We start from the raw sequence: 27,734 nt of genomic DNA, 5'->3' as shown, positions 1-27,734 counted from the left end.
CTAAATCCTAAAATAATTCGAGCGGCACCTCGTAGTACACGTTTCAATTTCTGAAGGTTCGTTTCAGACGCGCAGAAGTAAATTGGGTAATCGTATTTCAAAATAGGTCTTACTTGCGAAATATATGTGGTTCTAAGAGTGGCCAAATATAGCATCACTCAACATTTAATATTATTTAAGTATAAAGATTAAAATGAAGATCGACTTGCCAGAAACAGTTGAAAGTGATTTATTTGTAATTTGGAACTGAAATAATGGAACTGAAATATTGGAACTGAAATATTGGAACTGAAATAATTATATGCTTTCGCAAATTTCTTTGGAAAATATAGGGTGAAGAATTAGTAATAAAAATGGTTAAAATTAATACTTAAAAAGGGATTTTTTTAAAAAAAAAGATAACTCCTATTTTCAATAAAAAAATTAGGAATAAAACATAACTAAAGTATTACAATGCCGAATAAAACATAGTTAGCTTACAAACTAAAGTTTACACAAATATTCATTAAGGTACTAAAATAGAAATCTTTGCAAATGTGTGAAATATAAAAATGTATTAATACTTTAAGAATACGTCATGATGTATGTGCCGAATAGTGTCGAGACTCCAGACTTTCTGAGTCCTGTATATGCCCAAATGGCAATTCATGATCCACGACAAATTGTCAATCCTTTTTACGAAGGTTTCTCTGTACAAGATGGTGCACATGAGACGCTCCGCTTGAAAAAGGTAATGTAATTTTCTTTCATATATATATGAATAGAAAAAATATGATAAATATGAATAGAATAATATAATAGAAAAATAAAACAAAAAGTAGACTTAAAAATAAAGATTTAAATAGCAAAACTGAAAATAATCTTGAATTTTCAAGTGTTCACGAGACTGAATGTGGCAATGGTGTACAACATTGTCATAATCATGTTGACGGAATTGTGCAAATTCAAGATGATGAAAAAAATTCCCAACTTCAGGAAATTTTAGAAGATTTTTCAGATATTTTTGCTAAAGATAAATATGATGTAGAGACAATAAGAATTGAACCTCAAAGGGTAAGATTAACATCAGACTTACCAGTATCCTTACGAGCATACAAAACTTCCCCAAAACAACAAGAGGAAATAGATAAACAAATTGAGGAATTGTTAAAGCATAATATAATTAAAGAAAGCTCTTCTCCTTATTCTGCTCCAGTAACTTTAGTTTATAAAAAAGATGAAAATAAAAAAAGTAGATTGTGTATAGACTTTAGAAAATTAAATCAAATCACTAAATCGGATGCAGAACCATTACCTCTTATAGAAACTCTTATAGATAAATTAGGCGATAGTGTTTATTTTAGTAGGCTAGATATGGTAAGTGGTTATTGGCAAATTCCAATCAACCCTGAGGACACTGAAAAACTTGCTTTTGTCACCAATAGTGGGTTATACGAATGGTTAAAATTGCCATTTAGGTGGAAGAACGCCCCTAGTATTTTTCAAAGAACAATACGTAGAATACTCACTAAACATAAGGTTTCATTTGCAGCTAATTATTTTGATGATATCATAATTTATTCTAATAGTTTTGAAGAACATTTAAATCATCTAAAGGAAATTTTTGAAATATGTAGATTTGAAAATTTAAAATTAAAAGCTTCTAAATGTTCTTCTTTGCAAACTAAAATTCAATTTTTGGGTTATGAAATATGTCATGGTGTAGTAACTCCTGATAACAACAACATTGAAGCAATTAAAAACTTGAAACCTCCAACTAATGTTAAATCTCTTCAACAATTTTTAGGTTCAATAAATGTGTATAATAAATTTATAAACAATTATGCTAAAATTAGAGCACCTTTAAATAATCTCTTGAAGAAAAATACACCCTGGTGTAGGACTCCCAAATGTCAAGAAGCATTCGAAATTTTAAAAAATGCTTTAGTTTGTAAACCTATTTTGAAAATATTTAATCCTAAATTACCATGCCATATTTTTGTTGATGCAAGTCAAAGTGGTGTTGGAGCAATTTTGAAACAGCCAGATGTTTCAGGTGTCTTACATCCAATAGCATTTCATTCTCGTTCTCTTAGAGACTATGAGAAAAATTATGCTATCACAGAACTGGAATGTCTTGCTATTGTTGATGCATTAAACAAATTTTATCACTATTTATTTGGAAATAAATTTACCATACATACAGATCATGCGGCTTTAGTTTGGCTAAAAAATGTAAAAAATCTGAAGGGTAGGTTGTTCCGCTGGTCTTTACTATTAAGTATGTATGATTATGATATAAAATACACAAAAGGCACCTTGAACTTTGAAGCTGACATGCTATCCCGAGATATTCCTGACAATATTGAAAACAATAGTATTTTAAAAACAAATGTTGATTTAAATAATGTAAGCCATTTTTCTCATCTTTTGCAATTGGATGAAATTCGCGAAGCCCAACAAAATGATAATTTAACTGGAAATTTTAGTAAAATAGATAATGTTTTGTGTTTATGTAAAAAGGGTTTTACCAAAATTGTTGTTCCATTTTCTTTAAGGCATAAATTACTTGAAATTACTCATAAAAAATTTGGCCATCCGGGAATTCAAAAAACTATTAATTTGCTTACTCCTGTTTACTATTGGGAAAATATTACTTTGGACATTTTAAATTTTAACAAACATTGTCATACGTGTCAAATTAATAAAAAACCTAGACAAAAAAGATTTGGATTACTACAGGAAATGCCCCCAGTTGACAAACCTTTTGAAATAATTGCAATCGATAGTGTAGGTGGTTTTAATTATTATAATTCTACCAAAAAATATTTAACTTTAGTAATTGATCATCACACTCGATATATGTAGTCTTTTGCTTCGAAATCAATAACTACGGAAACCTATGTAAATTTTTTGCAACAAATTTTTCAAATTCAAACCCCTAAAAGTATTTTGAGTGATAGAAATGCCGCGTTTACTTCTTCCCACTTTAAAAAATTTCTTAAACATAGCAAAATCAAACAATTGTTAACTACAGCCCATAGACCCGAAACTAATGGAAAAGTTGAACTTTTAGGACAAACCATTGTAACACGATTAAAATGCAAAATTAATGATTCTTCTAAAAAAGTTCCTTGGCCTAAATTATTAAAAGAAGTAACCGAAGAATACAATTTAACTCCACATTCAGTAACTAAATTCCCACCAGCTTTTTTAATGTTTGGCACAGTTCATTTAATCATCCTTTATCCGAAGAAATTTATCTCCACCAGTAGAAGAAGCAAGAAAAATTGCAGTTGAAAGAACTAAACAATATCATGAGAAAAATAAAATTTATTATGATGCAAGATTTACTCATATTGAATTTTCCCCTAATGATACTGTAATGTATGAAGATTTTAAATATCCCAATACTAGGAAACTTACCCCAACTTTTTCCGGTCCATATATAATTCTTGAAAAAATTTCTGATGTTAATTATAAAATAAATAAGAAGAATAGTCATAATAAAGAAAATACAGAAATAGTTCATATATCAAAATTGCGAAGGTACCACCCACCTCACAAACTGAAATTATGTCACGAATAAAAAACATGTAATTACTTAAATGGAATTGACTATACTTTATATTAAATTCAATAATTTTTCTTTGTTAAAATAAAATTATAAATACCAAATATGACATTAATTCACATGGTTCAATGGAACATGTGGTCCCCTTTTTTCTGGAAGATCCGACTTTTAAATTTTCTTCAAGTTCAACGTTTACCCAAATCTAGTAGGATATGAGGCGATGGTAGTTTTGTCTCTGGTGAAAACCAAAAAATAAATATTTATGCACCTTGTTGAATCTAGGATCTTCCAGCACATTATTGTTGAGAATAGGGACTGTTTTCCTCCTTTTGGGGAATACAACCCCTAATCCAACAAAACAATTTCCCCTAATAACACTGAAGTCTTAAACTTCAGATTAAAGACCAAGTGTTAAACTTTTTATTCTCTCATTGAAATAAAAATACTGAAGTCTTAAACTTCAGATTAAAGACCATTGTGTCAAAATTTTTTTACATTTTATATTGAAAATTTTTTTGATAAAAAGTGTCAATTTGTATTTTTATATCTCATATCACTTGCATTTTCATATTTTTGTATCTTTCTTGTTATTGAATATGAATATTTACATCTTTTAGGAAATTTTTATAGATTTTCTTGTCTTAAGTGAAAAGTTTATTTTAATTGTGTTAGTATGAGGAATAACTTTATTTACTGTGATTATAAAGAAGGACTGGAAAAACTTAATCACGAAAAATTTTTGAAAATGGAGATCTAACACTTCATTTCGATAGTAGCGCTACTTCAAATTTTTTTTTCTTCTTCTAACTCTGTATGAAACTTTTTTTTACATAGTGTGCAAATGTGTTTTTTTTTATAATTCATGTTACTTTATATCTTGTTGATATTACAAATATTAGTATTAATTTTTTTAATTGTGTCATCATTAGGAAAGTTTTGCAAAGGGATAATTTTTAAAATTTATTGATGTAAGATAAAATTTTTCGGCGAGGGGGGATGTAACATTAAAAGCTTCTATTAATCTTTTTATGTTAGTTTCTTTGCTATAAAACAACTCCTACTTTATTCCTAATTAATTATTCTATTTGAAATACTTTCTCACACTTTTAAAAGCCACATCCTGTTCTTAAATCTATTTTTGACTCAACTATGCATTTAATTAAGAGCAGGACATATTTCCCTTGCTTTGTGTGGGAAACGCGCGATCTCTTTCATAAACCAATACTAATCCTTGGGACTTCCCTTTTCCCCTCAAATATAACAAAATAGAGGGAAATTCCTTTGCTACTTTCCCTAAGATAAAAACTTAAGCACACAGTGTTTGAGTGTGAATTGGTGAAAATGCCTTTGCTAGAAAATGTCTTAAATATACAATGTGAAGCTAATAAAATATTTTTTGCCTTCCAACTACTATCTGTGCGGCCTAACACACTCACCATGACTGCTACCCTTTCATATATATATATATATATATATATATATATATATATATATATATATATATATATATATATATATATATATATATATATATATATATATATATATATATATATATATATATATATATATATATATATATATATATACAAGGTCCGGTTATTAATTTCCAGGACTCATGGAATAACTCAGAAGAAAATAAAATTAAACGCATAGCCATTTAATATTATTCGAAGTAATCCCCATCAGCCGTAATGCACGTCTGTGCTCGGCTGTACAAATTTCGGAAAGAAGTTTTAAAGTCCTCTTTCGGAATGCTCTTTAATAGTGACGTTACAGTCTTCTTGATGGCTTCGACATCTTGAAATCTTGTCAGCGAATTTTTCAGCTTAGGAAACAGTCTGCGGGTGCTAGGTCTGGAGAGTATGGTGGATGCTGCATCTTAACGACACCATGCTGGGTTAAGAATAGCCTCACAGGCAGCGCAATGTGTGGAAGCGAACTTTTTCAATTGCTTCGGGCGTGCGTAACGACTGCGGCCAACCTGTGTGTGGATCATCTTCCAAGCTTTCGCGCAGTCCCGAAAGCTTTTAAACCATTCAAAAGTTCTTGAGCGACATAATGCTTCCTCGCCGTAAACTTGTTTTAACAATTTGTAGGTTTCCGAAGCTGTCTTGCCCAATTTGAAGCAACATTTAATGTTTATTCTTGCTCCGTTTTCACTTCGACAACAGGAATTTAAGAGCTCCGTTTTAATGCGCCTTTCTACGAGAACCACTTACTTCAGTATGGCGCCGAATGCACTGCACATGCGCAAGAAAGCACTCTTCAATCTGCAATCATTAGCGCCATCTTCCGGCTTTTCGTTCTCCTACAGTTACGTCAGTCCTGGAAATTAATAGCCGGACCTTGTATATATATATATATATATATATATATATATATATATATATATATATATATATATATATATATATATATATATATATATATATATATATATATATATATATATATATATATATATATATATATATATATATATATATATATATATATATATATATATATATATATATATATATATATATATACAAGCGGTAATACTATGTGTATATATATATATACACGACGTGACCAGAATGTTCTTATATAACTTTTAAAACACGTTTAAAAATTCTTAAGTATTACTGTAGTTCCAATTCTTTTCAGACAATTTAGTGTAAGATTCCGTCCAAATGTAAGCTTCCTTATATGTTAGATAGAAAAACATGTATGCTACTGCAAGCTTATACGTTTTTTTTTAAACTTACTACGAATGAATAAAGTTAGAGAAATTGTGATGAATAAATTCATCAAAGCAGAGCAGCTGGACAAAATTTTCAGAGACTTGAAAATCCTGGGGCTGAAGAGAGATTTAATTTACAGAATTATCAGAAGGTTTAATGAGATGTCCTTAGTCGATGACAAAAGAAATTCTCTCAGAACAAGGTCAAAAGATACATTGATAAGGATCAGGGAAAAGATACGACGAAACGGACGAAAGTCTACTAGAAAGCTAGCCTGAGAGCTCAAAATATTGAAAGAATCAATGTTAAGCATTCTGAGATAGAGCCTAGGGTGCAAAGCTTTTAGAAAGAGCAAGATTCATAGACTTTCAGAGTCAGCTAAGCTGAAAAAGAAGCAGAGGATGGAAAAAATTCTTGCAGGGCTCGCTAAGGATGAGTTTGTCTCTTCAGACGAGAACCTATTTGTTTTACAACAAAGTCTCTCTCCCAAAAATAATAAAATATCGTTTATATCTCTTAGAAAACATATCTGAGGGCCAGCATTATGTTATGCTTTATTAAAATTCTTCGCCTGGGACGATTTGGAGAGCTATTTCATCAAGAGGCAAACTTCCGTTAGTTTTCGTTGCAAAGGGAGCAAAAAAACAATTTCCAATATTGTAAAACTGAGGTTTTGGAAATATTCCCAAGTATCCAGAGTATGTATGGGGTGGAATATTTCAGCTTCCAACAAGATGATACTCCTTTTCATACCAGACGTGTGGTTCTGGAGAGGTGCAGCAAATATTTATTTGACTTTTTGTCGAAGGAGGAGTGGCCTTCCAATTCCCCCGAACTGAGACCCTTTGACCTTTTGTATATGCTCTCCCAATTCAATAATTATAAAGTCACAAATTTGAGCAAATTAAAAAATGTTATTCAAAATATATGGCTGGAAATGCTGATGGAAGCCGTACTTGCCGTATATCCCTTTCTTAAAAGAAGGCATTTTCCGAAATACTATGATTAAGAGCTGCGCAAAACACACTTTGTTTAACGTTATTTGCAATTTTAAAAAAAATCTTTGATATTTTAACTAAAAATCATGCTCTAATTGTTTTTTCTAAGGATAAAGTTTTTTTTATAAAGTCCGATATAAAGATAGTCAAACAAAAAATTATTAATAAAAAAGGGTCTCTTAAACCTGTAATAATAGCTACAAATATTCCATACATTTGATTAAATGAAATAACATAAAATATCAACTTCATCTCCGCATAGTGTATTGTAAACACTGTTAACAAGTGACATATTTAGATATAAAAAATGCCTCAAGAAAGATTCAACCAAGAAAGATTCAAAAGAACTAACTTTCTTAGTAAAATGATACGATTTCTTGTGTGAAATAAATCAATCTTTGGAGACTTTGCATCTGCCCATTTTCGTTAAATTATATTGATGTTAATAATTTAGGATTTTTCGTGTTTGAATATATCGTTTTAAAATTTAATTTTCAGGTTATAAAAAAACTTCTTCCTCATCCATATGACACGAACTGCATAGATTATTTACAACAATGGAAATCTAGAGGAAGTTTTGGACCAACAAATAAAAAGGCAAGTAACAGACGTTAAGTCAATATGAAAATATATGTCCTTTCTTATTATACTGAAAATTCAATATCCACCTTTTTCCAACAATAATCTAAAAAATAATATCTAAAAAATTTTCACTGGGAAAGAACTTCAGAAATTAAATGTTTCCCTTAAGTTTAGTGTTTTACATCGCAGAATGACGCCAAAAAAATTCAAAGCATTCCAGTTTATATTTCCGTACATTTATTATCCACTCTAAACATCTTTTGTCATGAAGACATAAATAACAGATAAGTACAAACGCAATTGATGCTGGGTGACAATTATTGAACTATATGAAATGAAACCATCATAACTCTTAAACGTTTTGTGTGATGAAGTTCAAACTTCGTGATTGGTTGTTAGGTGAGACGGGAACTAGTATGCGGACGTGCACGCAACTTGTTGTTGTCAGCCATTTGCAAGTGAAAATGTCCTGCAGGAGTACTTTGGGGACCGCATTCTGGCTCTGGGTTGCGGAAGACCCATGGAATGTTTCACTTGGCTGCCATATTCTCCTGATCTGAGCACATGATACTCATTTTTGTGGGGCTATATTAAAAGCAATGTGTGCAGAAATAACCACAAAAACATTGCTGAGTTAAAAACTGTCATTCAGGAGGCCATCGACAGCATCAACAGCATGCAGAATTTTGCTATTCGTCTGCGCTACATCATAGCCAATGATGGCTATGATGAGGCACATGGAACATATCATAACCTAAATTCGAATATCTTAAGTGAGAGCAGTGGCGTCTCAGGGAATAGAGCACTCGCCTCCTACTGAGTTGACTCAGGTTCAAATTCCAGGGATGGTTGGTCGATACCTATTACGCACCCTGCTAGCACCCACCACAGCTGATTTAAAATACCTTCAGTGGTAGATAGATCATGGGTTAGAGCCCCTTTACCATCAGGCTAACCGTGGGAGGTTTGCGTTTTTTTCCTCTTCATGCAGCGCAAATGCGGGTTAGTTCCATCAATAAGTTCTCCACTAAGGCGATTTTCTCCCTATGCTTGATCCTGGAGTTCCCTTGTCTTCTGGATTGAATTCAAAATTACATGACTACGTAGTTGAGAATTGGTAGTAACTCATAAAAATTGGGTCAGCTTTTCAATGACGGTCATAAAATAACATATCTTAGTGACATTTACAGGTTGAATAAAACTTTCGCACTCAGCAGTTTTTAAATATTTTACGTTTTATTTCATACAGTTGAAGAATTGTCACTCTGTAACTAATCAATAAAATTTTGGAAGCTTGTAGCGTACGTTTAAAATAGTCATTTAATAAAAAAAACTGAAATCAGAATTTGTAACAAGTCTTCTTAATAGGTGGGGTGGTTAGATTTAACATAAACTTGTAGAGTACGGTTAAAAAAGCAAATTAATTATGTCAACAAATATACAAGTATACAGAAATTATAACAATTTCTGTACGACATCTGATCCTTGTTAAGAGATTCTTCTCTTAAGAGACTCTTCTTGTTAAGAGATTCTTCTTTTTCAGTGATTCTTTCTTCCTCGAAGATATTCTTCAAAAATCTTCGGTTAATATCACATTTATTTTGTGTGTGGCAAAATAATGTTAAAATTCTTACTAAATAGAACATTATTCTAGAATGAATAATTTTTACAATTTACAAGTTGTACAATGAAAGAGTGCTCCCCGAATTTTGATCTATTTTACTGTTTCGCTGAAAAAACTCCACTAAATTGGCTTGTTTTCTCCATGACTTGAATATCCTTGTGTATAATATTAATAGGAAAAGTGTGTGAGTATGTCTGTGTGTCTCTTTTTTAACTATAGAACAGTTACTGCAAGAATTCTGAATCCTCTATAGGTAATTTAAGACTGCGATCTTAATAATCGATTTTTTTAATAATTTTCTTTAAAAGGGATCATGAAAACGATTTCCTTGCAATGGTTTTGCATTGCGCAGTGTTCCAAGTTAAACTGTTAGTGATTCCGTTTCATTAATTGTTTTAAAGATAACATGAATGTTATTTGCTAGCTTATAGCTCTATTTCATCAAAAACAAGTTTTACAAAACCGTTTTCAAAACTCATATATCACTGATTATTTATTTTTTTAATTCAATATATCAGGCAGGCAAGCTCAATCAAAATGTATGCGACCAGACGTCACAAAGTTAGTTAAAAAACTATCCGAAACCACAAGTTTATTCTGTTTATAGTTACGATTTCGGAATGTGTCTTTGTGAGCATAATAATTTAAAGTCAATGATAATTGAAATAAAAAAATTTTACTAAAATTGAAAATCGTCGAAAAATTGCCTGATTGTGGTAAATATAAATTATTATGCGTTGACTACTTTCAATGTTCAGCAACACCACTTTCGGTGCCAAAAAAATACGAAGTGTAGTTAATTTTTATTTTTTTGAGTAGAATTTCTAAAAACGCGTTTTAATTAGTCTAATAACGTATAGTCTCAGAGAAAGGTAACATTTTATATTATGTTAGTATGTGCCTCTCGGTTTTTTGAACATATAGGTAGTGGTAGTTTATTAATGATTTATTTTCCTTTTTATTCCAAACAGACTATAGGCATTCAGCTTGTCTCTTAGTAAATTTAAATTAATGTATTCTAAGCTATACATAAGTAAATACATTATATCTAGCGATAATTATGCTAATAAATAAAAGAAGCCTAAATGTCCATGATTAAATTCTGAAATTGTAAAAAATTGTTAGCACTTCAGTTTTGTGATATCATATAGAAAAACTTTTATTACTATAATTTAATTCGAGTAATTGTATGTTTAAAATATTTTATGCAGGAATGCATTCAAGAATGTCAAAAAAGCATCAGCTTGAATGAATATGGATGTATATGTCAAATGTATAGCATGTTATCTGGAAATGAAAGAAGATGTGACGCTAGTAGTGAGTTTGCTTTTATTTGATAGATTGAGAAAATGCGAATTTCACTCAAGAAATTATGTGTAAAATTGTTTGGAATATTATGAGCAGAATTTAAGATATCATATTCCAAACAATTAAAATTACTGGGCATTTTAAAAATTACTGACGACTTTAAAAATCAATTAAAGGAAATTGGAAGAAGACAGAAATATATTTGCTGCGCTTTTGTTTAAAAAATCAGATAGTGGTTTCAGAAAATTTTAAAATAAGTTCATTAACAGAATATAAATCTATAATGTTAATCTTTAATATAGAGCTATGAACATTATATAATTGCAGATATCTAAGCAATTCATATTAATTTATGCATGAACTTGTAAATATGTAAAGCATTGTTTTCAGTTTCATATATATTGTTGTTGCTGCTTATCCTCAACTGACCTGACGAAATCAGACTAGATCTATGAACCCATTGACCTGAAAAAATTTCCAGCATAGTACAAATTGCTCTTATAAGAGTTTTCTTTAGCAATCTTAAGTGTCAATAAATTTTTTTCTATGTGTGGATTAATTCTAAACTAATATCTTTTTTAGAGATAGTAACCTCAGAAATGGCAAGAAAAATTAATGATTGTAAAATGAAAAATTGTAGACCTGCTTGCTAGTAAGTAGAATTTAAACAAAATTTAAACTGTCATAAATATGTAATTTAACGTTCATTTACCGTATATTTTTATAGACAAGACCTGCTTTTAAAGCTAAATGGTAAAGTTCCGTACATTTGCGTTATTATAGTATAATTGTAGCGTATTAGAGTATTTTTTTGGATAGGACGGAGTCTGTTTGGGACACTCAGGGTTTTCAAATCCTAAATTAAGCTACGTTTTCACTTTCAAATATTTTCAAATGAGAGCTTGTCAGTAACGCCATGAGAAAAAGATTTAAAATCCTGAATCATTATTATCAGTGGAGGTTGATGACGAGATTACATCTTTTCCTTATTTGCTTTCGGGCTTTTTAATTTTTAGTTTTTTTTCTTATTTTTCAAACTTTTTAAAATTTTTTAATATTTTTTAGAACATTTTATTTGTTAATAATTTCTCTCCTTCTCTTTAAAAATTATTATTATTATTATTAATTTGTTTTTTTTTTTAAATTTTTTTTTTTAAAATTTTTTTGTTGTTGCATTTTTAACTTATTTTATAGATTCTAAGTACCATGCGAAAAAAATAAATTAAATGGACCACGCTGAATAATTTTTGATTTAATGATCGGATCTTCGCGTTCTAAGCCTCAATCTTAATAGTTCGAAGGAGTGACCTCAAATATATTAATTAATAAGTGCAGACAATATTTTAAATTATGAAATAAGAAACAAAAAGGTACTTTTTACGTATAAACAGGATTTTTTCCGATGAATTCGGATTTCTGACCCACAAAATATAGGAATAGCCACAATCTGGAAATATAATCCCAATAGTTTGGTCAGGAGAGTACTCCAAAGTTTGAACCCCTAATGTCAATTTTACTTTTTGCGTATTTCGTTTTATCTCAAGAACATTTTAAGTGAATTGAAAAATTTGCGATCACGGTTATAAAATTCGTTTATAAAATAAATTATTCCAAGCAAAAAATAACTTTTAGCACATGTTTTTTTTATTATTTTATTATTTTACTTAATAATGGTCGAAAAAATTTTGAACGGTAAGTTGCACAATTGTTTGCATTTGCTTAAAGAACATGATTTTGCATGGAAAAATGCAAAACTTGAGCAAATTCGGGAGAAATCGAATTTTAAATTTCTGACTTTTTGAATAATATCGTCTGAACTTATTAGTCAGCATATTTCAAGTCGCTACTTGAGTTCTTAAAATTGAGTCCTAGAGCGTGGCGATCCGATCTTTAGATCAAAAGTTATTCGGGGTGGCCCATCATATCTCAAATTAATCGCAGTAAGGTATTTGCGTATTTATCGTTTAGATCGAACGAATAAATGAAAATGGAAGAAAGTAGCATTAAATAAAAGTTTCAATGTTTATAGTTGGTCATTTTTTTATAAATCGTAAAAGGAAAAAAATGAGGAGCAACTTTTGAAAGAAAATAATTCTCTAACACTTTGCTGATTGTATTTTAGGTTGGAACTTATATATTGAAGCAAAAATTCAACTATAATATGCATAAAAAATTGAGAATCTGAGTGGTAAAATGTAGCAGACTTGTTCTACTAGTTATATGACACATTTATAAATAAAATAAGTTTTTTTTATAACCATACATGAACAGCCGACCTTCGTAGTCTTGTAATTTTGAACCCAATTCAGAAGTCAAGGGAAGTTCAGGATCAAATATTTTCAGAAATTTTGCCTTCGTGAAGGATTTTTTAATGGAACTAATAAGCATTTGCGCTACATGGAGAGGAAAACCACGTAAAACTCCCACAGTTAGCCTGATGGCAAGGGGTCTCTAACCTATGATCCGTCTACCACTGAGAATATTTTATCTCAGCACTGTGGTCGGTGCAAGCCGGAAGTGGAATTCGTATCGACCAGCCATCGATTTGATTCGAACTCTTTTCATCTCATTGGAATGCAAACACTCCATCCCCTGAACATTGTAACAATCAGATTCCCAATTTCCCTGTCCATATTTTATATGAATTTTCATTTGAATGAAAATATTCCACCAAAAAAATACAAATAGGAAAGTGCTAAACAAAATTTTCCATTAAAAATAAAAGTTTACTTAAAACAAAAATTAAATTGAAAAGTTTTATTAGTTCACATTTAAACACTTGCATATGTAAAAAAGTGAAAGAAAATTTACCCGTTCTTGTTTTGTTTTAGTACAGGTTGAACGATCTTTAAGAGGAAGCTATATACCATGTCATAGCTAAAGAGAATAGAAGGGCTGGCTCACTCCTTTGAAGTAGCTCTCGCCGCGCCAAACCTCCGATTTTCTCCAGTGACGTCTCTGTGGCATGAAGCTTGCACTTTTACTTCAAGAACGGAGCTTTCGGTCTAACTAGCTCTAACTAATATTGGAGCATTCCTTTTTGTGACATATTCCAAGACATTTATTGTTTTATAAAATGATTTTCCTCAGTTTATTGCAGTGAATTTAAAAAAATTTAAAACTATTAATGAAATGCCAGTTTGCGCGATTGCAATTTGCAAAAATTCTGATAGAAACACAAAGGGAAAAAATATAATCTCCCACGTGTTCCCTAAAGTAAATGAACAACTATGTAAAGAATGGATTCAACTAATTGCAAACAAAATTACACAGTTAATATAAAACAGCAATACGTTTATTCTATCGTTAAGAACTTTTATAAAAATTCGCCATCTAAATAGAAACCGCCTCGTTACTTCAAAAAGAAAGGCAGGCGAAAAAATAAAAAATGGATAAAGTCAAAGAAAATTAAAGCGTAAATAAAAAGTATAAATAAAATATATAGTATACAGTTAAAATTCTCCTAATTTCATAATATATTTCTTAATGTAGTTATTCTAAATATTTAAGATTTTTTTCAATTATATTCTCTTAAAATTAAATATCTATAAATGATATAATCTTAAATTTAAATATCTATAAGCAATTCTAAAATTTCAAATATCATTATGAACCTAAATTATTATTTTGTTTCAGTAATTAGCGTTTAAGGTTGATGTTTCCTAATGATTAAGCATGAACAAATTGCTATTAGCGGCATATTTTAAAATCAGGATTCTAAATTTAACCCAACTTATAGTTATCAAAGATTATGTTTATAAAAAAGTGATAGTGTCATTTTCGCCAACTAGTAAAACATTTTTATAAGTTTGAAATGGTATTTTTTTAATATAATGGCCATTTTTTTGGATTATGTTTATGAACGGAAATAATGTGTTAGTTATGTAAAGTTTGAAATCTAATAGCCAGAAAAAGTCTAACTTATTTTTAGAGAGAGAACGATGCAAAGTTATCATAATATCTTTACTAGCGATCTCCGAGATCTGTGCATACAGTGACGTCATGAGGAGAGAAATCGTAGCTTCAGCTCTAAGAGCGGAATGAACTAGCCCTTCTATTCTCTTTAGCCCTGATACCATGTGAGATATCCTTCACGGCAAATTCTTTTTCAACTTCAGTAATTTAGAATTTAGGATTTAAATTAGTAATTTAGGGTTTAAAGTATAAAGAAATTGAATTCATGTAAAACTAGAGTAAACTTTGCTAAGTTTAATTTGAATAGTTGATGTAAACAAAAATTTCAAAATATTAAAGTGCAAACAAATTATGTGAGGATTACTTAGAATTACACTGAGGGAAAGTTCTCGAATAATTTGGTTGCATTTTGATATTTTAAAAATATTTTTATAGCATTTGAAAAACTTTATGACTTGATCTAGGCTTACCAGAATTTACTTTCTCTAAACTTTAAAATACCAATGGACATAAAACAGAATTTGTGATGAAAATTTTCTCCTGATCTATAGAGTAAAGGTCTTGAGTATGACAACAGCTTCAATCACACTTTAACAATTCAGATATGCTTGTTCTACTGAATCAAAATTACAGTATTCGTCTATTATTGACAAGGTTTTTGTTCATTTTCAGTGAGGAATCTTATGAAGTAACAAGAGATTCAGGCGTTTCGATACAAGTGGTAAACTCTAAAACTACTTTACACATTCATATTACTTTTCAAAAAATGAAAACATAATTGATAAAATGTGCTTGATAAAATATTATATACTTATATATTTTTGTTTCAGCTTGGATGTAGTACCAAGAAGCCTGCTTTGTAAGTATTTAAATTACATATTTAGATTAAGCACGTAAATGAATGATAACAATGAAAAAACTTAAATAATTTTAAACATATCTATAGATTGGATAATAGGAAATACTTATTGTTCGGAAAGATAAATTTAAGTGAACTAACTAATTAGCACAGATGGTCCCTTACAAAAAAAAGGTGCTTTTGAGGTTGTTTTGAGGTTAACAGACGTAAAAAAATACACTGCAGGTAGAAAGAGAGATTATGTTTTGCACCAAACATAACCTCATTAATAAACCTCAATTTCAACCTTATTTACACCTCACAAAATCAACATCATGTATAACTCAGAAGTAATTTAGTTTAGATGGGGTGAAATTATTCACACCTCAAATAAACATATTTGCTTACAGTGTAGAAAAAATAATCCGTACACCTCAAAAACAATTTCCTTAAACTGGGTTGCTTTAAAGTAGTTTTCCATCAACCTCAAAATAACCTCAAGTAAGAATAAAACAACTTCATACACCTTGGTTATAAAAATTTGGAGGTTGATCTTTTATGGTTGTTTTTAAAATTAACATCAAATAAACCTTAAATTAACCTTTAAACAACCTTAAAAATACCTTAAATTTCTGTAAGGAATATTTTAGGTTAGAAAATCACACAAAAATATACTTTTGAAGAATAGATACACCCTATTCCAAGAGTTCCGTTTTTTTACTTTCTAAATATGGCTTCAATGGGGCCTTATTTTTCGTCTTTTTTACTGTGACATATTACATAATATAGCTTTGCAACTCCACCCGTTCAGGGTATATTAGAACATTAAACGCGTTCCAAGAAGACCGAGAGACCTGCTAGGCCCCCTTCCCTGCGTTTAACTTCATTTAAATTACTTAAAATCAAACAGAAAATGGCAACAGCTTATGCCTTACAGTTTCGATAAACGCATCAGAAACAGCATATTTATAATAAGTTCCAATCTACAGGATCAGGTCAGTGATGTAATGCCCATTGTTACGTAATTACTTATTTTATAGATCTTTAATTTTATCAATTTTTTTAAGTGACTCATAATAAGGCTTGCAAGTATTTTCTACCAATTTGCATGCATATTTTAACGAGCTCATTCACTTGACCATATTAAAATTATATAATAATCGCACTTAATGCGAAAAAAAGTGAAAACTTTACTTTGTGCGAAAAGCAATTTTTAGCAACTTATATTAAGAGTTTTAATGAAATAAGATAAAATTTTGCACAAAAAAGGGAAATAATTTTATTTCTATTAGACCTAAAACAAAAATTTAGTTCGCATTACTTGGGTGAGCGCAGAGCTTATTATTTGCGCAAGTCTTAAAGCGTACGGCGTAGAGCGCATTACTTGCTTGAGCCATAGAGAAGGTGAATCTGTGCATTACTTGCGTTAGTACTAGTTTAATTAGTAATAGTTTAGTGTGTAATAGAAAATGTCTAATAGTAAAAATGCTTTTACCAGCTAAAAGACAAGATGCAACGCCAAAGTATAACAAATTAAGGTACAAATTAACCACTTTGAATATAGAAACATAATTTATTTTTAGTTTGAAAAATTTTCTCCAAGGAGTAATTTCTTAGAGGGAGAAAACTAACCTTTACTAAAAAAACTATCGATTTATTCGGCGTATAATAACATAAATAACTTGATAAAAGTAACAAGTAGAGCTATCATAATTTTTAAAATCTAATTAACTCACAAAATAAATACTTGCTTTACATTGTATTTGCTATAAAAGATACTTTAAACAGTTTGAATAATTTTAAAAGCAAAGGAAAAGAATATTGTTCCCGACATTATGAAATTCCGCTAGAGGAAAATACCTTGTCGATCACTCCCATAAGTCTATGATCACTCCATGTTAAGTTTATATGAAAAAGTTTCTTTCGTTTTGTTTCGGTAAATTTTGGCTGTCGACCAATTAGAGAATTTTACACACATTTCATAAATGTCTAAGATAGATGGAAGTAACTCTAATTCAACCTGGCAAAATAATGCGTTGTATTTGATTGTGGCATAAAATGTTCTTACATTAAACTAATAGCGCTGGACTGATAATGAAAGGACTAATAGAGATTGGACTAATACCGTGAAGACGGGTTTGGCAGGTTTGTAATTGTTTGTGGAGAATAAAAACAATTTACTTTTCCCGGTGTGGGAGATAATCGCTAATTGTATCCTCATTTCCCAAAAATAACATTTTGAATGAAATATTCACACTAATTTCAAGCAACGTCAATCATATAGAAGTATTAATGTTTATATGAGTTGGTGATTTTGTAAATGTAAAGTTTAGCCGATAATGCTCAGCTCTTGATTTTGTTCTAAATCTAGATCGGGCGAAACGGGACACCCGGGCAAGACGGGACATCGCTTTTTCTTTTATGCGTATCACGGTAGCAAAATCTAAAGTGCGTTTTGGATAAGAAAATATTGTTGTTTTCAATACGCACAAGTTTTTTCGTCAGCTCACAAGGTGTTACCGAAATACAAGCATTGTTTTGTTTTTCTTTTAACTTGTTAAAATATTTTTCCAGGTTTGTATGCTATTATTATTTGTTTAATACATTGCAATACATTTTTCAAATTTGCGGCATTTTAGTGTTATTATTGTACAAGCATAATTAAAATTTATTTGTTTAAACAAATTTGCAGATAATTTTTTTTCAAAAATGTACTATCCGGGCAAGATGGGACATCCAGAGTAGAATAAAAGTGTAATATAAAAATTAAACTCTCTGGATTTGGCAAAAAGCATAAAAAATAAGGTAACATTAACAAAAAAAAAATATGAACTAGCACATATAACATAACAAATTATTTAAAAATTTTTTAAAAATAATTTATAATTAATTAATTGACAGACTATATTCAGATTGCTTAGAATGGGCTCATGAAGCGTGCAGTGCTTATTCCGGTTTTGGCCGCTTCTTATGCAGTAACTGTGATTTTTAGGAACGTTTTTCTGTCGATTATTCTTTTATTCTGACATTAATTTCTGAGATTTTCGAAATATAATTATGTGTCCCATCTTGCCCGGGTAGCCCGCGCAAGATGGGACAATGTTCTCTTTTTGTTTATGTTAAGTTATTATTATTGAACTTCATTATTTATTTATTTTCTGTAAGAGATATGTAAGAACAATGTTCCCACTATATGTTTGCAATATAAAATTGCTCCAGTTTACTATTTTTTAAACCAAGTTCCCTTAGGCGGTCCATCTTCCCCTATTACCAAAAAAATCGTGCCGAATTGTGCTTCAAGTCTGCACTGCTTATTATCGTTCTCTTCGACTTAAACTTTACACATAGTTAATGAGCTCAAAAGGAACAATTTTCGGAACAATCCGAACAGTTAAATACGTATGTAAACTAATTTTTCAAAAATTAGAATTGCAATATCTCATAAAATTTCCTTTAAATAATTGTTTTTTTTTTGTTCCAGTCAGTTTACAATGATTTTGATTGAAATGGAGGGAATGGAAGTGACTGAATACACTTATCGACCCAAGTATGATGTAAGATATTGCTTATCTATATATATATTTCTCTTACACGGCGACAAAAAAAAGCCTCATTACAACTCCTCGAATGGCAACGCTAGAAAATCGACCAATGATTGCCGCTAAAAATGTCACATGCCAAATCTAGTTGAGGTGGCTCAACATATAGCGCTTTTAAAAACGGAAACTGAAATAACAATTCACTTGCGGCAAATCTCATACTATTAAGCTAGGTAGAAGTGAGTAGTCTTTGTCGATAGATATCTATTTTAGTATTTTGTCGAAAGCGCTTTTTTCACGAATTTATATATGACGAATTTATTTGACGAATTTTGATTTAAATCACGAATTTATTTGTTTTATTATTGTTATTAGTTATTCATTGAAAAATGAGTCTCAGTCAATGAGTCTTTATTTGAATTCAAATTTATTTTAATGACTTAGTATTTACTAAAAAGATGTAATTTTTTTTAAAACAAAAGTTATTACATGGATTTGTATGATTGTTTTGAATTCTTGGAATTTAGTGCATTTGCAATGTACCTAAGTTAGTAGCGAGCGAAGCAAGCTTGGTTTGCGAAGCAAACCATATAAGATTGCGTAGCAATTTTCGGGGGTTGGCGAGAGTTAGAGAGAAGGGGGCGCAGCCCACTAGTTATAGTTAATATGATGAGGATATGACGATATTTGATATGAGAAACAAAACTGATAGATCATGTATATGAGATAGAGTCAAAAATGATTTTTTCCTTGTGTTAAAGAAAAAAAAAAACACCGTAATATTTTGAAATATGATTTTTCCCTTAACATATTTTTTGTCATTTTTAACATCATCTACACATGCTGAAATTAACAAAATAGGAAAAACTTGAATCATAATTGCCTAAACGCGTATATTGATAAGAAAACTAGATAAAACTTTTTTTTTTTTTAAATTTTTTTAACTTAAGTCGAGATGTTACATTTTGCATGCACGCAGGCTTGATAATATATTTCTAATATACAGTATGTCCCAAAAGATAGGAAAAATGTTAAATATATTTAAACTTATGTTTCAGGTAAAAAACATAAAAATATGCGCGAAAGAAAATATTTTCTAATGATACTAAATTTAGCCCTCTTACCTCATGTCGTATATCGCGTAAACTGTTATTACAAATTGCAGTTTTAAATTTGTGCAAAAGTATCCCATATGCATGGATCACATCTTTGTAATTTCTAAAGTTTTAGTTGACCTTTTTAAAAAATATTTTTGACAAAAAATTCAGGTTTTACAGAGATATTCATCCTAAGAGACAGAAAATGGTTTTACATACTAACCCTTTCCTGCATCTATAATGACACTTTTTAAACATTCATTTAGCTTTTATCATGATGGGCGTCGAATATATTTGAAATAACGCACACATGTTTGTAAAACTTAAACAGTATTTTGAATCAATACCCTGTCAGAAATTTCGTAATTGAAATTTCGAAATTTAACGGAGATATCAATAACATCTATGTTGAAACATATTTCATACTTAATCACATGATAATGTGATACAACCAGAATGGAGGCAAATCTCAACATAACGCTTTATTTAGGTCATAGCGAATTCGCATCGTATTATTCGTTCAAAGTAAATATATTATGTTTCTAAAGAATATAAGATAATAAATGTTCGTAAAATTGAGAACTAAATAAATAATTAAATTGCAAAATTTAAATTATTTAATTATGTTGCATTTATTTTACACCTATTTAGCTGTCAATTACCAATACCGTTTTCGTTCATGACGAGAGTCATTTAAAAAGTAAGTTTGCTATGAACAAAATGAAAAAAAAAATGCTTATCTTGAAGGATTTATAGCAAAAAATACGGTATTATACGGCAGTATTTCAGATTCTATTTAACCTAAGGACTACCATATTTGTAAAACTTCTTATACAGCGGATAAGTTTATGTACCTCAGTCATAGAAGTCTACATCCAGGGAATGGAGCCAGCGTAAATCAGCTATTTGCATGTTGATACTACGCTGGTTACTCACTCTCTTTTTAAAAAGCAAGCATCAGTCGATGCATTGGCATCACTAAGGGTCTTTTTTTAAAATTAAATTTTGGAACGTTATACCTGCAGGAAAATTGATGTGCATGGCATTCTAGTTTAGACAAAAGGAGATACCTAACAATGAATGTTGCAGTGAATGTTGAACTTTATTTAGAAACGCGAAATTCTTTGCAATGAGCCACAAAGAATGAGAGATCTGGGATTCTTCTGAGCTGATTTTATGTTACTTCACGACAACGCCATATACATACAACAATATATGCCACATGATTAGAACTGGAAGGTGTCTGATCAACCAATATTCCAGAACCTTGTACCTGTTCTTGCTGTTGTTGTAGCTTAGTTATGTCGCACTAGAGCTACACAATGGGCAATTGACGACGATCTAGGAAGCATCCCTGCGGATGATCCGAATACATACAGTCACAATTTTGCTTCGGTAGCCCGACGAACTATGCGAAGTCGAGCGGTAGAACAGTTTAACGAGAACCAATGCCGCCCACCCTCTGTCTTTTAGTAGACTGATCCAAGTAGTCACCCACCTGCACACTGACCGCAAGCAGTGATGCTTGACATCGGTGTTCTATGGGAACCGTGTCTGAAATATCGGTCCATTGCGGGACCCACCTGTTCTTACACCAAGGAATGCTGTAGTTAATGTTAAATTTTATTTAGGAAAACAAAATAACTTGCAATGAACTATGAAAAGTGAGAGGCATGGGATTTTTATGTGCTAATGTTGGGTTGCTCCACGACAACGCTGTATGCACGCAAAAAAATCTACTTCAGCAGTAGATCTGGAAGTTGCTTGACCATCCACTTTTTCTGAACCTTCTACTTGCTCTTGCGCCTAAAAAATCCATAGAGTTATAAATAAGAAGGAGTGGGCATTCCTCCCCTTCCCTATTGGAGCGAGTGAAGTAACTGTCAAGTAGCGGCGGCCATGTTGGTATAACCAGAAACTTCGCGCAGCCGCTCAGGTTTCAAGAGGAAGAGATAGGTTGTTTTTGATCTTTTCTCTTATGATTGGAAAATTTCGAAAGCGAGATTGAAATAGTTTTGTTGTTAATACATAACACCTTTTTTCATTCAATTTTTCAACATTAGTTTCTTTTCTTCTTCCCAAAAAATAACGTTTTAAGATAGTTTGTATTAACAACAAAACGTTACGTTACAAACAAAAGTTACAAACAATAGTTTGTATTAACAACAAAACGTTAAAGATAACGTTTTAAGATTTTACAACTGAATTAAAAAAAGAACTTTACAGCAGTTTTCGGGAACTTAGGTTCCTTTATATTTTATCTAGGCATTAAAAGTAATATATTATTGTTATTTAAGGGGGCAGCTTTCCAATAAAAATTTATTCAAAGAATATCACATTAAAACCACACTATTTTGAATATAAGCAAAATAATATGAAACGCACTTTTCTTTAAAGTTAGAATATTTAAAGGGAAAAATATTGGTTTTTGCTAAAAGAACAGCAATAATCAACATTAAGCCATTTGAGGAAACACTTGGGTAATGAAACTAGTCCATAATATACTTTTATTGCTAAGCATAGAAGTTTAATTTCTTGTTTTTTTTTTTTTTTTGCAAAGCACTTGATCATATGAAGTGTACAAAATTGTAATTTACAAATAGCAACGTAAATTAACTGTGTATTTATTTTTTAAGTAAATACCCAGAGTATTTAATATATAGGAATATTTATTTTCCAATTGAGGTTTAAACTCCACTCATGAAATGCTCTATCTCATTCACAAAATACATGAAGTGTATGAGCAAATAAATGCTCTATAATAAATGCCCAGGCATTATTATCTATAATGAATGCTCTATAATAAATAATAGCTTTGACGCAGCAATTGAAACGTTAGTAGAGGAAGGTGGAGGCTCAGATGAAACAAATTTTAAGGCTTTTAAGGAACTTTATAAGATAAAATGAATACTAAAGCCTTTTTAAGGCACATAGAAATCCTGGAAAGTACTAGATTTAAATGTCAATACTTTGAAAATACAAAGAGTAAATATATAATTACTTGCTGCTTTTCAGCAGGGTTTGAAAAAACCCAACCCGCCTGGATTTTATTAAAAAAAACCGGGGGAAATTGTTTTTTTTTTCATTTAGTGCTCATAAGCTTTAAGTTTTACTGTGTAAATATTTTTATTTATTAAAAAGTGTTGTATAAGCTTTAAAATAGAAATATATCCAAAAAGTTATTTTAATTTTGTTATATGCATTTTATGTTAAGTTTAAATAGCGCGTTATCACTAATATATGTATGAATCTTCTTTAGTGTTAAGTACATAATGTTTCACAATTTTTAACTCAAGCATTGTAAAATATAAATGCAGTAATATAAAAGGAACAAGTTTATTAATCTTTTTGTTTTTACACACATTTATTTACTATATTTATTAATATATATATATATATATATATATATATATATATATATATATATATATATATATATATATATATATATATATATATATATATATATATATATATATATATATATATATATATATATATATATATATATATATATATATATATATATATATATATATATATATATATTATAAAATTATAATCTGTACATATTTATAATCAGTAAAAACTAACATTTCATCTGACTTTTGACTTTAATAAAAAACTGAAATACATATTTAATGGTCTTCCATGTTTTTATAATAAGATGAAAAGAAAGTGAAATTAAAATTACGTATAATTATAAAGAGTATCAGGTACTTGTCCCATTTTTTTCAAATAAATGAAGAAAGATAATGATAAAGAAAATGATTTCATTTTTAGATAAATAAATTTAAAAAATTCTTTTATAAAAAGTTTCAGCTTACTTTTTTAAAGTCAGAAAATAAAACTGTTTAAATTTGTTAGTGTATCACTTAGTAAAAAAAAACTGTTTCTTTTCAATTTTTTTAAACATATGAATTAATTATTATAACCTGTTTATTAATATATAAAGCATGCAACTATATTTGAAAAATTGATCTTTTCAGACTGTATTATTTAAATTTCTATTTGGTTTAATATCATTTTCAGCAATAGACTAATTGCTAAAATAAAATCTATTACTCAGTTTGAAAAATGTTTAAACACGTACAGCTCTAGTTCAACGAAGTTCGCTGGGTTATATCTATGGAAGTTCGATTTGTTTTGGTTGTACCAATATGGCGCCGCGGTTGCGGTTAAGGCTTCACGAGTTTACGGGCATGCCGTCTCCTCCTATTTATTACTCTATGAAAAAATCCATGTCCTTGTATCACTGTCCCTCAGACGAACACAGTTGTTACACTTTGGCTCCGTTCTGCGAAACTTGACTCTAAAAACTTATCCAACAGTATAGCAACTGTTATAATTCCGGTGTTTTTATGTTGAGAAGTAACTGAAATATTGTCGTTTACCTTCGATAAATTGTTTCACTTGAGTATGTTTTGTTTCTCCTTATAAGCTATGGGACACTTACTTTTTGAATGATCCCCGCATTTACTGAGCATTCCTCTAATTTGAATATTTTTTTATTTTGCAGAGTATTGAAATATTCAGTTACATTGGTGGATACATCGGAATGTGGCTTGGAATTTCTCTGATGGGCATATTTAACTTGTTTGAGTTAATTTTTCAAGTGTTGATGTATCCGTTAAGGAATTACACAGAATCAAGAAGTAAGACAACGCGAATGAGAAAAATATGCGTTAAACACCGAAACACATAAATTTAGAATGAAATTTAAGGACGAATTTTTTTATTTCTACATTGTAGCTTAGTGTTCACTCTTATACTTCTTTTAATATCTTATGAAATACAGCAGATTTGAACTCAAAAATTATTATTTATTTATTGTATCAAAATAAAAATTATTTCTTTGAAAATATCTCCTAGCATAATAGGCTGCAGTAAGCAGCTGAAAATTGGAAGCCGTGAAGGTAAGGAGATCGAGATTTATTTTTGTTTACCTTTGTATTGAAAACACCATTATTTGACTTCATAAATAATTTACGGCAAAATTTTAATTTAACAACAGAAATATTTTTCGAAGAAGAAAAAGCAAGCAAGAAATTTACGCGCATGTAATTTTTTAATAAATATATCAAGCACGTGGAGTAAAATCAATCATCATAAAATCTAAGCACGTGGAGTTTTAAGATACACTAAAAATAAAATAATAGATATAAAGACTTTCAAGAAGTATTCTAGAATTTTGCTGTAGAAACTGTTCAAAATGCACCTCATTTCAGGTAGTGCCGATGTAATATGTGCCTCTAAATGCAGCTTTGATCGTTAATGTGTAACATGTGTTGAAATAAAATATAAATAAAATTATACTGAATGATTTTCGTTTATTCTTTTTGTCTTAAGAGCCAGTAAAAAATCTAGCAAAGCAAGCAGGATTGAACATTAAAAATTTTTTTTTTTATTTGTTGCATTTTTCAGGATGTTTTTCTTTAGGAAAAACTCATTAGCACAACGGAGCTCATTAGCATAAGTTCAAAATGAGGAATAAAACAAAGAAAAATTATAGACATATGAAAAAAAGGGGGTGGGAAATAATAAGTAAAAAAATAACAAACAACATATTATTTAAAAAAAAAAAAAAAAAAAAAAAAGAAATTTTAATTAAAAAACCGAAAAAAAAGCCGAAAAAAAAAAGAGAAAATCTTTTCTTCAGCCCACACGATTATATCCGCAAAACAGAGTGCTTTCTGATATTGTATCAATAAAGCCAAAGCAAATTATATTAATACAATAGTGTGAGGAGCACTCAAAAAATTTTTATAAAATAACTACATAAAAATAGATCATAAAAAGTAAAAATAACATGTAAAAACAGATAATAAAATAAAAGAAAAAGAAAAAACATTAAAAAGGGGGGACTATAAAGCTAGTAGCAAAATCATAACAACTTACATGGACGGATATTTTTCAAAAATGATTTAAAAATGTTTTCGCAGAAAGATTGCCAGATTACAAAATATGAAAACAAAAGATGAAAAAGATTTCTTGTATTTATTTATTTATTATATATATATATATATATATATATATATATATATATATATATATATATATATATATATATATATATATATATATATATATATATATATATATATATATATATATATATATATATATATACACTATCTAGCCATTAATGACCGGACACCCCTTGAACAGCAGGTGGAATCGTCCTGGCGGAATAAATACGGAACCTGTGGTGGGGGAAAGACCATTCGTAAGCAGGCGACGGTCATACGAGCATTAATAGTGAAAATGAGTGGACGGCGAGAGCTGAATGAGGCGGAAAGGTGCATGATCAAAGGCTTCCACCGATTTGGTCATTCTATACGGGCCATCTCCGACAAGTTTCAGATACCACGGTCAACAGTTGATGACGTCGTGTTGAAATGGGAACGAGAGGGAGTGATAAAACCGTAGTCCCGACCCGGCAAGCCCAAAATAATGCCCGACAGGGATCGATCATCTCTTCGACGTGTAGTGAAGGCAAACCGACAAATTTCGTTGGACACTGTCGCTACCAACTTCCGGGCTGCATCTGGCAGTATTGCCAGTACACGTACCATTCGTCAGGAGCTGATTGCACAAGAATTTCATGGACGAGCAGCAGCACATAAGCCTAACATCTTTCATCAAACGCCCGCCACCGATTTCAAATGGTGCAGAGCACGTCGCCAGTGGACAGTACAACAATGGAAAAGCGTTATGTGGAGTGATGAGTCACGCTACATGTTGTGGCTTTCTGATGGACGGGGGTGGACCTGGCGAATGCCCGGAGAACGGTACCTACCGGAGTGCATTGTCCCCACTGTGAAGCTCGGCGGTGGAGAAATTATGGTGTGGTCCTGTTTCTCATGGTTTGGCCTTGGACCCTTGGTGTTAGTGCGTGGAACCCTGAACGCAGAAGGGTATAGAGACATCCTGGACAATTCGGCGCTTCCCACAATGTGGCAACAGTTCGGTAATGGCCCGTTTGCGTTTCAACACGATAACGCAGCTATTCATAAAGCACATGCCATCACGGACTGGTTTGATGAAATGGGTGCAAGAGCTTGACTGGCCATCCCAAAGTCCCGACATCAATCCGATTGAGCATCTCTGGGATGAGCTGGAGAGCCGGTTGAGGGCCAGACCACAACGCCCCAAAACCACCACTAAACTCTTCGCTATGTTACAGGAGGAATGGCGGGCAATACCTGCCGCCGTGTACCAACACCTAGTGGATAGCCTTCCTAGAAGGGTTAAATCTGTGATTCGGGCGCTTGGCGGCCCTACGCTCTACTGACTTGATACTAGCACCTCATGTATTCGAAATGAGGGGTGTCCGGTCATTAATGGCCAGATAGTGTATATATATAGGGGAAAGTTGGACAAAACGGGATACCATTGTTGTTTTTATTTACTACAGAACATCTGTTAAAGAAAACTACACATTATTTTTTTTATAGCTACATCACTTATTAAAGCACAGAAAAAACATATTTTAAACTAATTTTAATGACTGTGAAATAGAAAAAAAAATCATTTTTCAAACTCTTACAT

At 30.6% G+C, this 27,734-nt stretch overlaps 1 protein-coding gene across 1 annotated transcript in view; it reads left to right on the top strand.

Moving 5' to 3' along the window:
- The window catches only part of LOC107438629 (acid-sensing ion channel 4-A-like), a 37,151-nt gene extending 11,645 nt beyond the window's left edge, over positions 1–25,506 (top strand). The window contains exons 6-13 of the mRNA XM_087161242.1: positions 570–730; positions 7,779–7,877; positions 10,698–10,803; positions 11,377–11,446; positions 15,382–15,430; positions 15,540–15,568; positions 19,029–19,101; positions 24,703–25,506. Of these exons, the coding sequence (XP_087017368.1) occupies positions 570–730; positions 7,779–7,877; positions 10,698–10,803; positions 11,377–11,446; positions 15,382–15,430; positions 15,540–15,568; positions 19,029–19,101; positions 24,703–24,888 (773 nt within the window). The 3' untranslated portion in view covers positions 24,889–25,506. The remainder of the gene's footprint in view (positions 1–569; positions 731–7,778; positions 7,878–10,697; positions 10,804–11,376; positions 11,447–15,381; positions 15,431–15,539; positions 15,569–19,028; positions 19,102–24,702) is intronic.
- The last annotated feature ends 2,228 nt before the right edge of the window (positions 25,507–27,734 follow it).

The sequence above is a fragment of the Parasteatoda tepidariorum genome, chromosome 4, assembly GCF_982258835.1.
Source record: "Parasteatoda tepidariorum strain Cologne lab strain chromosome 4, Ptep-v5.0, whole genome shotgun sequence".
NCBI classification, from domain to species: Eukaryota; Metazoa; Arthropoda; class Arachnida; order Araneae; family Theridiidae; genus Parasteatoda; species Parasteatoda tepidariorum.
The sequence above is the reverse complement of the archived record's forward strand: the minus strand, read 5'-3'. Positions and strand labels throughout refer to the sequence as shown.